Source organism: Bombyx mandarina, chromosome 13 (genome assembly GCF_030267445.1).
Source record: "Bombyx mandarina strain Sakado chromosome 13, ASM3026744v2".
Taxonomy (NCBI): Eukaryota; Metazoa; Arthropoda; class Insecta; order Lepidoptera; family Bombycidae; genus Bombyx; species Bombyx mandarina.
The window spans coordinates 8,476,886-8,489,629 of record NC_143220.1 but is presented as its reverse complement, the minus strand read 5'-3'; the positions used below and the strand labels follow the sequence as shown (position 1 = coordinate 8,489,629).

At 38.3% G+C, this 12,744-nt stretch overlaps 1 protein-coding gene across 1 annotated transcript; it reads right to left on the bottom strand.

Moving 5' to 3' along the window:
- Positions 1-819: 819 nt before the first annotated feature.
- LOC114250008 (sodium channel protein Nach) lies at positions 820-11,440 on the bottom strand. The gene is made up of 10 exons (XM_089732534.1): positions 11,370-11,440; positions 10,637-10,837; positions 9,328-9,522; positions 7,710-7,811; positions 6,898-7,036; positions 6,185-6,378; positions 5,175-5,276; positions 4,234-4,340; positions 2,534-2,676; positions 820-894 (listed from the first exon to the last, which is right to left on the bottom strand). Exons 1-10 carry the CDS (start codon positions 11,438-11,440, stop codon positions 820-822), a joined length of 1,329 nt encoding a protein of 442 aa, XP_089588660.1.
- Between the last annotated feature and the right edge of the window lie 1,304 nt (positions 11,441-12,744).

Here is a 12,744-nt window from a genome sequence, read left to right as displayed (position 1 = left end):
GCGTTAGCCTATCAGTCTCTGATTATTGTACTGCGGGATCCAGTTTCCAATTATCGGCCGGTATTAGTCTCTTTGTCACTTATATTTAGCGTTCATCTGAGTGTACTTATTGTTGTCTCGTACGTGTACGCCTGATCGCCACGGCATTAATGCCTTCGAGATATGGTGCTGGAGGAAGCTGCTACGAATCCCGAAGACAGCATATCAGCTTAACGCATCCATATTAACACAGCTTAATATCCGAACCGGGCTCTCTACCATATGCCTCAAAAAGATAATTGAGTTCTTCGGTCACGTTGCCAGAAAGAGCGGAGAATATCTTGAAAAAATGATATTAACTGGTAAGATTGCAGCCAAAAGATCTCGTGGCCGCAATCCAAATCGCTGGTCTGACCAAATCCGCCCGGGATACCACCGTTTACGATGCCATACACACCGCCGAGAAAAGAGGAAGATGGCGAAACATCATACAAAGAAGGATAACGGGAGGAGATGGTCACGACCCTCAGACATGAGGAATGCGACTCAGGGAGGAAGATATGTATTAGGAACAAATTCCATATGGGAAAATTTAAGACCGTTGAACGTAGAAAGTCGGATTTCCTGCCAGTCGGAGACTCGAAAAATTAATCATTCAATTTCAGCATATCATTTCATTTCAGCTCAAGACCTAGGACGCCGCTCAGATGGAACCCAAAGAATCATTTCCGTGTTGTATAAAAACCATGATTATCTTTCCTAGAAAAATAAAAATCTACTTTTTATACCGGTCGTTTATACAGCTATCTAAACAATTCAAACTTCGTCCCCCACTTTCAGTTAGAGCAACACTTGAATCCGTTCGACAATGACGCCGTATTTAATTAGAGTCAAGTTGTGGATCTGCGGTACTATCTGATCATTAACTTTATTCATTAAACGGTGTTCGGGGTGAGAAAGGTCGCTTTCGGGAAAACTATTTTGATTTGATGATAGAGGTTTTAGTGGCTTAGAGTTGGTAGCGGAATGCGAAAAATTTGTAGCGATTTAAAATAATTGAAACTTTTGATAGATGTTACGAAGGAAAGTTATTGTGTTTCATTTGAGCTTGGAGTTTTTTGGAGAATATACGCGAAGAATATCTACATTTTCAGCCCTCGTGATATTCCCTGCCGGCCTACGACCAGTTCCACTTTTTATACCATAATGTATATGAACAATGATATAGATATTCAAAATCGTCCAATTTAATTTGCCCGTTATTGAGGAGATCATTCAAAATACAAAATAAATCAGGTACGCCACTAAAAATGTAGATTAGTTCCTCACGATACCAGTTTTATGTATTTTTAATTTCCAATTATTTTTTCCGAAGTTATAATCATTACACACAAAACATGCATAGTTCATTAGTATTGTATATGAATGTATGGACTTACTAGAAGAAAATACATTCTCTAAAGTGCAAGGGCGGTTTTGCGGACGAAAACCAATAACGGATTCATTTTATTAAATGTATTAAACATAAAGCCTTTAAATAAATTATGCATATATGCATACGGCTGCTCTTCGCCGATACATTACATATATCGATGTAAATTGGATTGAACAGAGTCTGGAGCTGCTTAAATTTAAAAGTGTAAGTAAGTATTGTAATTTAGATTATTTTAACCTTAGTAAATGGGTGAGATGGTACATGTAACTTATAAGGCAGGCCGGTGTGCCCTCGACCGGGAGTGGGACACTAATTAAACAGCTTTTTAAATGAGTACATATCTTTTTATTTCAAACATATAAGTTTTTTTTATAGGTTGCTTAAGTGATCTTTGACACTTTGACAGCCAAAACGTGCTATATTATACTGGTCGTTTTAAGAGTTCGTTTTCCTTACATACATTTGTTTATTTTTAATATTAGCTTAGTAAGTGTGTATGTTTGTATATAACAGAATCTTTGAGGGTCATGTTCCATGACTTCAAGATGTCCGATTGAACTTGAAAGCTTGCACACGCAAATGATGTTTGTGATACAATAATTCTATAACTTCGCTCTAATATGTTGACCATTATCAACAGGATAAAAAATATGTGTGGTGTCGTAGGCCACTGGATAGGAACGAAGTTCCTTTTATAAAAATATTAAATTTAAGTTCCATTCGAGGTATAAAGAAAATAAAACTGGAGGTTTCGCAACACCAACGGTCATTCGGTAACGTGCGAACTTATTGTGGTACACTTCATTCACGATTGTTTGCATAAGAGTTAGTGTATTGCAATGAATGATAAACAAATATGTTATTTTTTGTACGTTATTACAAAGTTAAGTCGTACACTGTGTGCATTACTAATCTGTACGTTATTACAAAGTTAAGTCGTACACTGTGTGCATTACTAATAAAAATCTTACGCTACGGACGTTTTTTCCCGGTTAGGGTACCCCTCCGCATTGTCCCATAAGGAGCTTCGTTCCAAAAAGGTGAACCTAATTTTTAGTTGGCTTTACTATTTAAGCGTGTTTTTTTAGTTTTTGGACTACGTATATCATTTGGAATAACTTTCTCCTCAGCTGCAATGTTCTGTACCGTTATTTTGTATTTAGCTCTAATAGATTTAAAAGCATGATATGCTAATTGGATCAGCTCTAATACCGTGAGAATGCTTACGCCGAAGAATACATTGAAGACACCACCGAGCTGAGCTGAAATCAAAAATATGTACGTGTAAAATAAATGACACAGCAAATCTATATATATAATAATATATCTTATATCTATATACTTATTTCTATATACTTATATATAAAAATGAATTGCTGTTCGTTAGTCTCGCTAAAACTCGAGAACAGTTGGACCGATTTGGCTAATTTTGGTCTTAAATTATTTGTGGAACTCCAGAGAAGGTTTAAAAGATAGATAAATATGAATGAAAATGCTTGGAATTAAATAATAATAACAGTTTTGTTTTTCCTTTGATGTGTCCCCCGTCGGACGGATTCCTTTTGTTTGTTTTAAGATTATGTTACACAAAAGTTTAGGTCTTTTATTTATCGATTGAGGCACTACGAAGTCTGCCGGGTCAGCTAGCTTATGACAAAATGCATCTGGGTGAATGCAGTAATTTCGGATGGTTATGATTCTGACCAGATGATGGGTCGTGGGATAGTGAAAGCAAGATAACGTGATCATGCGTTTCGGTTTGAAGGGTGGGGCAGCCGTTGTACTGTATAAACGGAGACCTTAGAACTTATATCTCAAGGTAGGTGGCGGCATTCACGTTGTGGATGTCTATGGGCACCGGTAACCACTTAACATCAGGTGGGCCGTGAGCTCCTCCACCCACTTAAGCAATAAAAAATAAAAAAAACATCTTTATTCATTCTTCAGAGCATCGGAGCCTCATGGAACAGAGGGCGGAAGACTAAGACTATTTAATGGTGCTGCTGAATATGCTAAGGCGTTAGGTAGTTGTGTATGGGCTCCGAGAACCAGTTTACTCAAAGTGAGCCGGTGAGTTCGTTCACCCGCTTATGCAATAAAAAAAGGTTCCTAACTTCGTCAATTTATCTATCCTCCTTATTGGCGAGATTTACGCACTGTGCATTGGTAAAAGGTAGCGCGATCTTAGTTTCATAAATATATTATTATGTTCCAACGGATATTGATCCGTTGTCTTCCCGTATGCTCTCACTACTGCCACTGCAACTTTGTGAATCTTTTAAGCAATAATATGACTTTATTGATCTGGGGATTTTTCACCATATTTGGGATTTATAACAGCCTGCAAAGTTAGAAATGCGTTTGTGGCCAATTGTTTACTCTTATGCGAATGGTTGCAATTCGGACACTTTTCACTATGTTACCTGTAAGTCCTATATGCATATATTGAACTAGATTTGTGTTTGCTAACGGTCAGAATTGGCGGTCTTTTAGCCAAACCCTAAAACTTAGCTTAGTCGATATTTATGTTCAGGAAGCATTCTTTTCTATTAAAAAAAATCTAATATTTAAAAAAAATAATCTAATAATAAAAAAAAAACATGTCCGCTGAGTTTCTTGCCAGTTCTTCTCAGGACGGAGGCTAGTTTTTGTGAATTGGCGGTAGTTCTTTTTGACGTTCAACAAGTATGTACTTTCATTTATGTTGAATATTTTTTTTTAGATTTGATTTGATTGGAATTAAAAGGTAATTATAGTAAAATATTAATTTGATTGTAGATAATTAAATTGGTTATGAACGTAAATCTGTGCAAACTTACAGAACAAATCAATGGAGCTGAAGTAAGACCAGCGAGTGTTGACGGTTGTTTCACGATTTTGCACGAAAATCTTTACGACGGTCACTTTGTTGAAGTCTAAACCTTTGCTAGAAATTTTAAAAACACAAGTACAATTTTATTTCAATATATCGATCTCTAAAATCCGAGGATACTTATGATTTGCTTTCGTGGTAATTTCTACAATTGCAACAAATGGCGTGACAGTCCATGTAATATATTTTAAGTGTATTTATGATCTTCTTATCAGCACACATACGTCTACTGTTGGACATAGGCCTCCCCAAGCCTCGCTACAAAGATCGGTCCTGCGTTGAATATGCATCCAGGGGATCCCCGCGAACCTCAATAGATCGTCGGTTCATCTTGTGGGAGTCCTACCCACGCTACGTCTTCCGGTACGCGGTCACCACTCAAGAACTTTCTGGCCCCAAACGGCCATCCGTTCTACTGGCAATGTGTCCTGCCCACTGCCACTTCAACGTCACAATCCTTTGGGCTGTGTCGGTTACCATGGTTTTCCTGCGAATCTCCTCATTTCTGATTTGATCTCGCAGGGAAACTCGGAGCATAGCCCTCTCCATTGCTCTTTGAGTCTTCTCATAAGGTCCATTGTGAGCGACCACGTTTCAGTGCAATATGTCATCACTGGCAACACACAGGTCAAAGACTTTTGTCTTGAGACACTGTGGTATTTGTGATGAGAAGATCTTACGTAGCTTTATGATCTGTATGTACTAATTGTTGTTTTCATTATAGTCAAAGCCTTTTTGAAACATCTGTAATTTATTCAATACTTCCTACTTAGAACAACTTACAATAGTTCTCCAGTTAAACAAAATACTAGTCAAATAGTTCTGCAGGCAAATAAGTAAATAAACAAAGTTGCTCTATCACCAGCAATGAACACATGAACTTCTTACTAAAATGTATCCAAAGGCTGCACTTCTGAATTCATATAGAAGGTGTTGGTAATGACCTGCTCCGAGGGCACGTCGCAAGCTTGTGGACAGTCGCAGTCATTACTGTCAAATGCCACTAAAAATAAATCTATTTGTAAATACCACTATCATATACTATGTTTTTCATGTAGGCATTTATTTAGTGCGGAATAATGGTCTGATACCTTTATCTTATTTCTTTTTATTTCTTATTTCTTTTTTTTATTGCATAGATGGTAGATGGTTGATTGTTAAGTGGTTACCGGAGCTAATAGGCATATATAACGTAAATACTGCCACCCACCTTGAGATATGAAAAATATGAAAATTAGTTTAAATATAGTTAGTTGTGTGAAGACATACCCATCGCATGCTGAGCACAGAAAAGATTTTGAGATTTGCAATACGAAACACCAGGTCGTTTTGGATGCACGATTCGTACACAACCACACATCCTTAGAGTGCGCTCCATCTCACATTCTATTATACAGTATTCCCTGCATAGAAATAATTTCATAATGGGCTAAATTACATACATACATTTTTATGTCTGAAGCTAATGTTACGACGGTAAGAGTAACGCCATCTATCGCCGAATAGTCGAACGAATATCGAAGGATCTAGTAGTATCTAGAACGCTCGAGAAGTACAACGCCATCTATTGTCAGATAGCGGAAACACACATCGAAAAGTACTGTTGATGTGTATGTGTGACTTGTGAGGAATGTTCTCGACGATTCTAGGGATGACGTATCGACTATAAAAGAGTTGCAGAGATGGCACGCAGTCAGTTAGTAATCGGAATTACTCGAAGCGAATCGGCGAACGGATCACCTAAAGCGAAGCGGAAGAAGCGAATTGAGGATTTTAAAGGGATCTGTGTGTGGGTTCTAAGTGATAAATACAGTTTTAATTTCTACTTCAGTGGAATTCTATTTATCCCGAACCCCAGCGCGTAACACTAATATAAAGTGTGGGAGAGCAGCACTTACTTCGTATATATTGGGAAGTATTGCAGGGGCTCCTCTGCGAGACGACATTGGCGCAGAATAATGCTTAGGCTCTTAGCGTCGTCGGCGATCTGGTAGCCTTTGAAGTGGTAGCTGACCCATTTTTCTGTGCCTGGGTTCAACGGGGTACCGTTGACTGTCGATTCGACGAAGTGCTGACTGCTTTGTAAAGCCAACTAAAATTGCGCAATAATTAATCTAAAGTTGTTGTATATTTTTCCCCTTTGTCTCAGTGTCTCCTCTGTGTGTCGACTAAATTATTTTTGTGTTTTGCATATTCAGAATTAAAAACAATGAACATACTCAAATTGCACCGTGCATACAATTTCCGTGCGGGTGGGTACCACCACCCTGCCTATTTCTGGCATGAAGCAGTAATGCGTTTCGGTTTGAAACGCGGGGAAGCCGTTGTAACTATACTGAGACCTTAGAACTTATATTTCAAGGTGGGTGGCGCATTTACGTTATGGATGTCTATGGACTCCAGTAACCACTTAACACTAGGTGGGCTGTGAGCTCTTCCACCCATCTAAGCAATAAAAAAAAACATATAATGCAAGTACTCTCTATAGCTTGTAAGAGTTTAATTTTTACAAATTAATATGTAGTCTAAATAATTGAGAAAAATTAGTTGAATCTATTCTAATATCAAAATGTCAATTAACTATTTTATGAACAAACATTTTTTGATTTACCCATTTATAAGACAAGTCCACGCTGTCTAGTTTCTGCGTCTGGTTCACAACTAGCATCAGGCCGCTGAATAACCCAAAACGTTCAGTTAAAAAAACTTTCTTCTCTACTTTAGCGTGGATTTCGTATTCTTGCATCTCTCTAAAATGTAGTTATTTCTTTTATAATCAATGAACTAACAATAATGTTGTCGATACTTTTGAGTAGTAATCCGAATTAATTACAAATTGAAAACTTACCATACTTTCTAGGCGGGTGGCGGTGAGTCCGCGCGGGTAGGTACCACCACCCTGCCTATTTCTGCCGTGAAGCAGTAATGCGTTTCGGTTTGAAGGGTGGGGCAGACGTTGTAACTATACTTGAGACCTTATAACTTGACTGAGAACTTTTATCTCAAGGTGGGTGGCGCATTAACGTTGTAGATGTCTATGGGCTCCAGTAACCACTTAACACCAGGTGGGCTGTGAGCTCGTCCACCCATCTAAGCAATAAAAAATAAAAACAGTTTGGTAACCATTAAAAACCGGGTTGGCCTAAAGCTTGCTCCTCTATTTATGTTGATTTAAAGCGCAAAAGAAAAAGATAACATGAAGACAAACCTATGTAGATTAACTGGATGTGAAAAAGGATTTAAAATCCTAAACTCTTATTCTCGTAGAACATCGATATGTTTCCGGTAGAAAAGAATTGTAACTCCTTAGTTCAAATTAGAAAAAAAACATGGCGCCGATTTTTACTAGCATTTTGAAGTAGTTTCGCTAATACAGTGGAACATATAGAGCCAATTACTTAAGCATAGTAATGAATTGCTCACCTTTTCAATGACCTACCATTGAAGACACAACAGAATCCATCCCCAGTGAGCTCCATTATAAACAATGACGAACAGTTTACGACCGCATTATTCCAACGGCATCTGAAATAGAAAATCTACGTGTCAAAGATTCAGAAAATTCTTCGAAATTCGAATGGAATAGATTCAGTGATAAAAGGAGGACTTGACAAAGGTAGCAAGAATGTGATCACTGGCGGCTGACGATATACCTTCACACGTACATAATGCACCTTACATCTGATTTCGAATATAAATAGTCAACGACTTCATATCGGATTCCTAGAATAGTCACGTTTAGGCATCAGCTGTATGCATGTATATTATTCTACATACCATGTATTTTGAGATTTTACCATAATATGAGATTTAAGCAACTTATTTGTGAGCTCGTCCACCCATCTTAGCAATAAAATAAATTATTGATGCATAACAACACCCTTCTGGTTCGTGAACATAAAAACTGCAGAGTAGTCAAAACGTCGGAAATAATAAAATAAAAATATCAAACGCTAGATTAAACAATTAAAGTAGGTTTTATTATGCCTACGGTTCGTGGAAACTGAACTGTAGACATGGAGAAAATTTCTAGGTGACATAGACAGACATTCTAGGCATTCTACGCAATGCTAGCAGTCGCCTCCAATGGAGGAACATCGCTCGAAGTGCGAAGTGCCTTGGATGCAAGCAGTGACGACGAGACGCAACCCTGTCTATCGACAGCCACGAGTACCCTGCCAAGAGTATCCGACTAGGAAGAAGAAATTTACTAAAGATACTATAGTTCCTATATGTCATAGCGCTCGGGAAACACCGTGGAAGGGAGCTCATTCCATAGCCGGATGGTACATGGCAAAAAATACCTCTGGAAACGCACTGTAGATGACCGCAGTGGCTCCAGATAGTATGGATGAGCTCTACACCAGTGGCGGGCGGTGCGATGGTAAAAACGAGATGCCGGTATCATCTCGAACAATTCCTCAGAGCACTCCCCATGGAACATATGGTACAGAATACAGAGGGAACCGAAGTCCCTTCGCAGACACAGAGGCTCCAAACGATCCGTGAGGATGGGATTATCGACAATCCGAACGGCCCTCTTCTGTATGGAGTCAAATGGAAGAAGCTGGTATTTGGGAGCCCCGGCCCAGAGATGGGAGCAGGTTTCGAGTTTCAGGTGTTTCCTGAGCGCTATGACATATCCTTCTTCAGACGAGGCTTGTGGAGAGTATTAAACGGTAGGCAGCGGCTTGGCTCTGCCCCTGGCATTGCTGAAGTCCATGGGCGACAGTAACCACTCACCATCAGGTGGGCCGTATACTCGTCTGCCTACAAGGGCAATAAAAAAAAGTTCCTATATTAATAATTGAGATTTGCGGAAATCCTTTGGATGTAAGCAGCACAGGATCCATCTTGATGGCGAGGCTTGGGAAGGCCTATGTCCAACAGTATGCTGATAGAACAGAAAAAAAGTGGCGAAACTGGAATTCGAAGTTATTGATGTTGAATTATTTCATCTATACTTTACGTTTCTATTAACAATTTTGGTATTTGATACCCAAAACCGTACAATGCGACCGAAGTAACCACAGTTGATGACCTTATCAGAGTTTCCTCGCACGACGTCATGAGTCTCCTCCCAGTAGCCTCCATATCCACCAGGTTGTTATAGTACAAAACATATTCGATTCTTTGTAGATCTCTCACATTGTAGACTACGTCGGGCGAGTAGAAAGCGGCCAGCTGTCTTAATTTACTTTTGAAATAACTTGCGTTTATACCTTCTGGGTAATTACTGAAACAAAAAAAAAAGATATGTGGTGTTGTGGGACACCGGATAGGAACGAAGTTTCTTATTATCAAAATATTAATTTTAAGTTCTATTCGAGGTATAAAGAAAATAAACTCGAGGTTCCGCAACAACCCACGGTCATTCGGTAAGGTGCGAATTAATTGTGGTCCACTTCATTCACGGTTGTTTGCATAAGAGTTACATATAGTATATTGCGCAAACGAACGCTCTGAGATTGTGGTCAATGAATGATAAAAAAATGTGTTATTTTTTGTACGATATTACAAAGTTAAGTCGTACACCGTGTGCATTACTAATAAAAATCTTACGTTACGGATTTTTTTTCCCGGTTAGGGTATCCCTCCGCACCGTCCCTTAAAGAACTTCGTTCCAAAAATTCCTACCTATTTGTTGGTAGTCGAAGAGGTTATTCCAAGTACGCCTGGACGGTAGGTGAGCTCACGGGCTTAATCCGAGAGAATTTGCTGACACTAGCCCTAGCAAGAGCAGTGCTTCGCAGAATCTACCCAGTGGTCGATCCGGTGATTGGAATCGCGACCCACTGAGAAGATCCGGCGAGAAAGTTTTGAGAGAAGAGAAAGAAGATCCTTAGTAGGCAAAACTTTTATTCCAAGCGTATAAGGCCACATTGGACGCCTAGGTTTTTTGAAAATAAAGCTGAGTTTAATTTGAAATTTTATGAGAAGGATAATGGAATGAAAATAGGCTAGATAATTCAAAATGTTTCTTCAGTCATGCATTTCAGGTTGAAGGCGGTTGACTATTCGGTTGAGTTTGAAGACAATCAGCCGTTGTAAATTACAATTATTAAGAAATGAAACCAAAGAAGATTGAGGCATTCAAGTTTGTATCCGTCTATAGTAATAATAAATAAATATTACCATTTAGATATTCATCATATTCTTTGGTATTTTATTAACATAACGCAACTGGGACCCATGGATCTTTCCCCAATCGATATAAATAAATGTAGTTTTTATTGTTTTCCTAGCTGCATATTTTATTAAAATTTTTATTATATCCCGAAGAAGGTAGTTAAATTTAAATCTACATGCTCCTCTTATTTGAAATAAAGTTAATCAGTAACAGCACTTACAGTTTATTAGCGAACTCGTCCATTTTATGTTCCGGAAAACTGATTTCGGGACAAATCCAAACCGATGGGAACGGCATCACATCCTGAGAACTTTGCATCCGAACTATGAATGTTGGGTTCTCCAAGAAACGCTTTATGGTAATCCAAACTACTGTCACAGAACAACTGAAAAGCACTCCCAATGCTATTGTCCATAGTAATCTAAAATTAAACGAGGTGTCAGAAATTGTATAATGGTATTTGACTGACGCGCATTTTTCCTACCTAAGCTGATGGCCTAGGGGACCATATCAGCATCACCGGGCTAGTAGGTAAGCTTACGGGGCTCAAACTTGACGATATTGCTAACACGAAGTCGAAGTTGAAGTCGTCGTGGCCTAAAGGATAAGACGTCCGGTGCATTCGTATGTAGCGATGCACCGGTGTTCGAATCCCGCAGGCGGGTACCAATTTTTCTAATGAAATACGTACTTAACAAATGTTCACGATTGACTACCACGGTGAAGGAATAACATCGTGTAATAAAAATCAAACCCGCAAAACTATAAATTGCGTAATTACTGGTGGTAGGACCTCTTGTGAGTCCGCACGGGTAGGTACCACCTCCCTGCCTATTTCAGCCGTGAAGCAGTAATGCGTTTCGGTTTGAAGGGTGGGGCAGCCTTTGTGTATTTCCAGGAATTCTTTTATACCGCAAATGGTATCGTCGGGTTGTTCATTGAGAAATGCTTACCTGAATCTATTCTCAAAAAGCCTTTTAGCGCCGTGAAACTGTGCTTCTTTCAGTAATCCAGCTAAATCCATTATTGATCTACAATAATGCTTGCAAAGCTTTGTGTAGTGTGTCCACGTTTCGCTTGAACATGTGGCTTCATTATGAGTTACATGGAAGCGTAGCAACGACTTTTATTATTGTTTCATTGTACATCAATCATTCTGATTGTAAAGCTTGGGCTACACTTGACTCGTGTGCTGTGGTCATGTCAACATACCGATGGTTTAATAGAAAAACGTAGACAAATGCATATCATAAAAGGTAGTTCGGTAATTTTTGTATGTCGTTAAGCCAGAGCTCTAACAAGTCGATAATAATATGACATTTAGGAAGAAGATGAAAAACTAAGACGTTGCCACATAGGGCATCTTTACTATCTGATTTTGCCATTAAAATGTTTATTTTCTCGTTTAAAGAGCATTTGTGTTCAGTGTAAGGTAATCAATGGTTTTTATTTAATATTTTTATTAATTGTTATTTAAGGTTGTTAGATCGCTTATACGGAGTTTAATTGTAGTTCATGTTGGTTTATCAAACAGTTATCTATTCTAGTTGTAATTATAATTAAGCTATTTAAAGTTAAGTTCTTATTGAAACCCGAGTTTAACACAAGTTCAGTGTAGCTCTTACTTAAACCTCGAGGAAATTATCAGATTTCGTTTCGATTTACAAGTGTAATTTTATAATAATTCGATTTATTATGGATGTCAAGAATTATTAGTGGCTTACCTCTAAATGTTTAAGTCATTTAGATTTACAATAACGATCATGCGTGTAAATTATTTAAGAATGATTTGTTTTAGAATCAAAATTAATACAAACATAGCTATGTTTGTTTAATTTAAAAATCTGACTGACTGACTGACTGACTGATATGTCTACAGCTACAAACTACAAACGAATAATTAATGAAAGCTCTATGAGATAAAACAGTATTTACAAATATTTTTGTTACATAAACAAATTTACTATTATATATTTGAAATAAAAGAATAATTAAGAAAGAAGGAAATCTATGGTATTCCATCGCTTTTTTGCATTCATGAGTGAACGAACTAATAGCTTACCTGATGTAAAGCGCTTACAAGCTCACTAACATCAGAACTCATTAGTCACCGTCTACCTTTTTTTTTATATTGCTTAAATGGGTAGATGAGCTCACAGCCCACCTGGTGTCAAGTGGTTACTGGAGCCCATAGGCGTTCACAACGTAAATACACCACCCACCTTGAAATATAAGTTCTAAGGTCTCAAGTATAGTTACAACGGCTGCCCCACCCTTCAAACCGAAACGCATTACTGCTTCACGGCAGAAATAGGCAGGGTGGTGGTA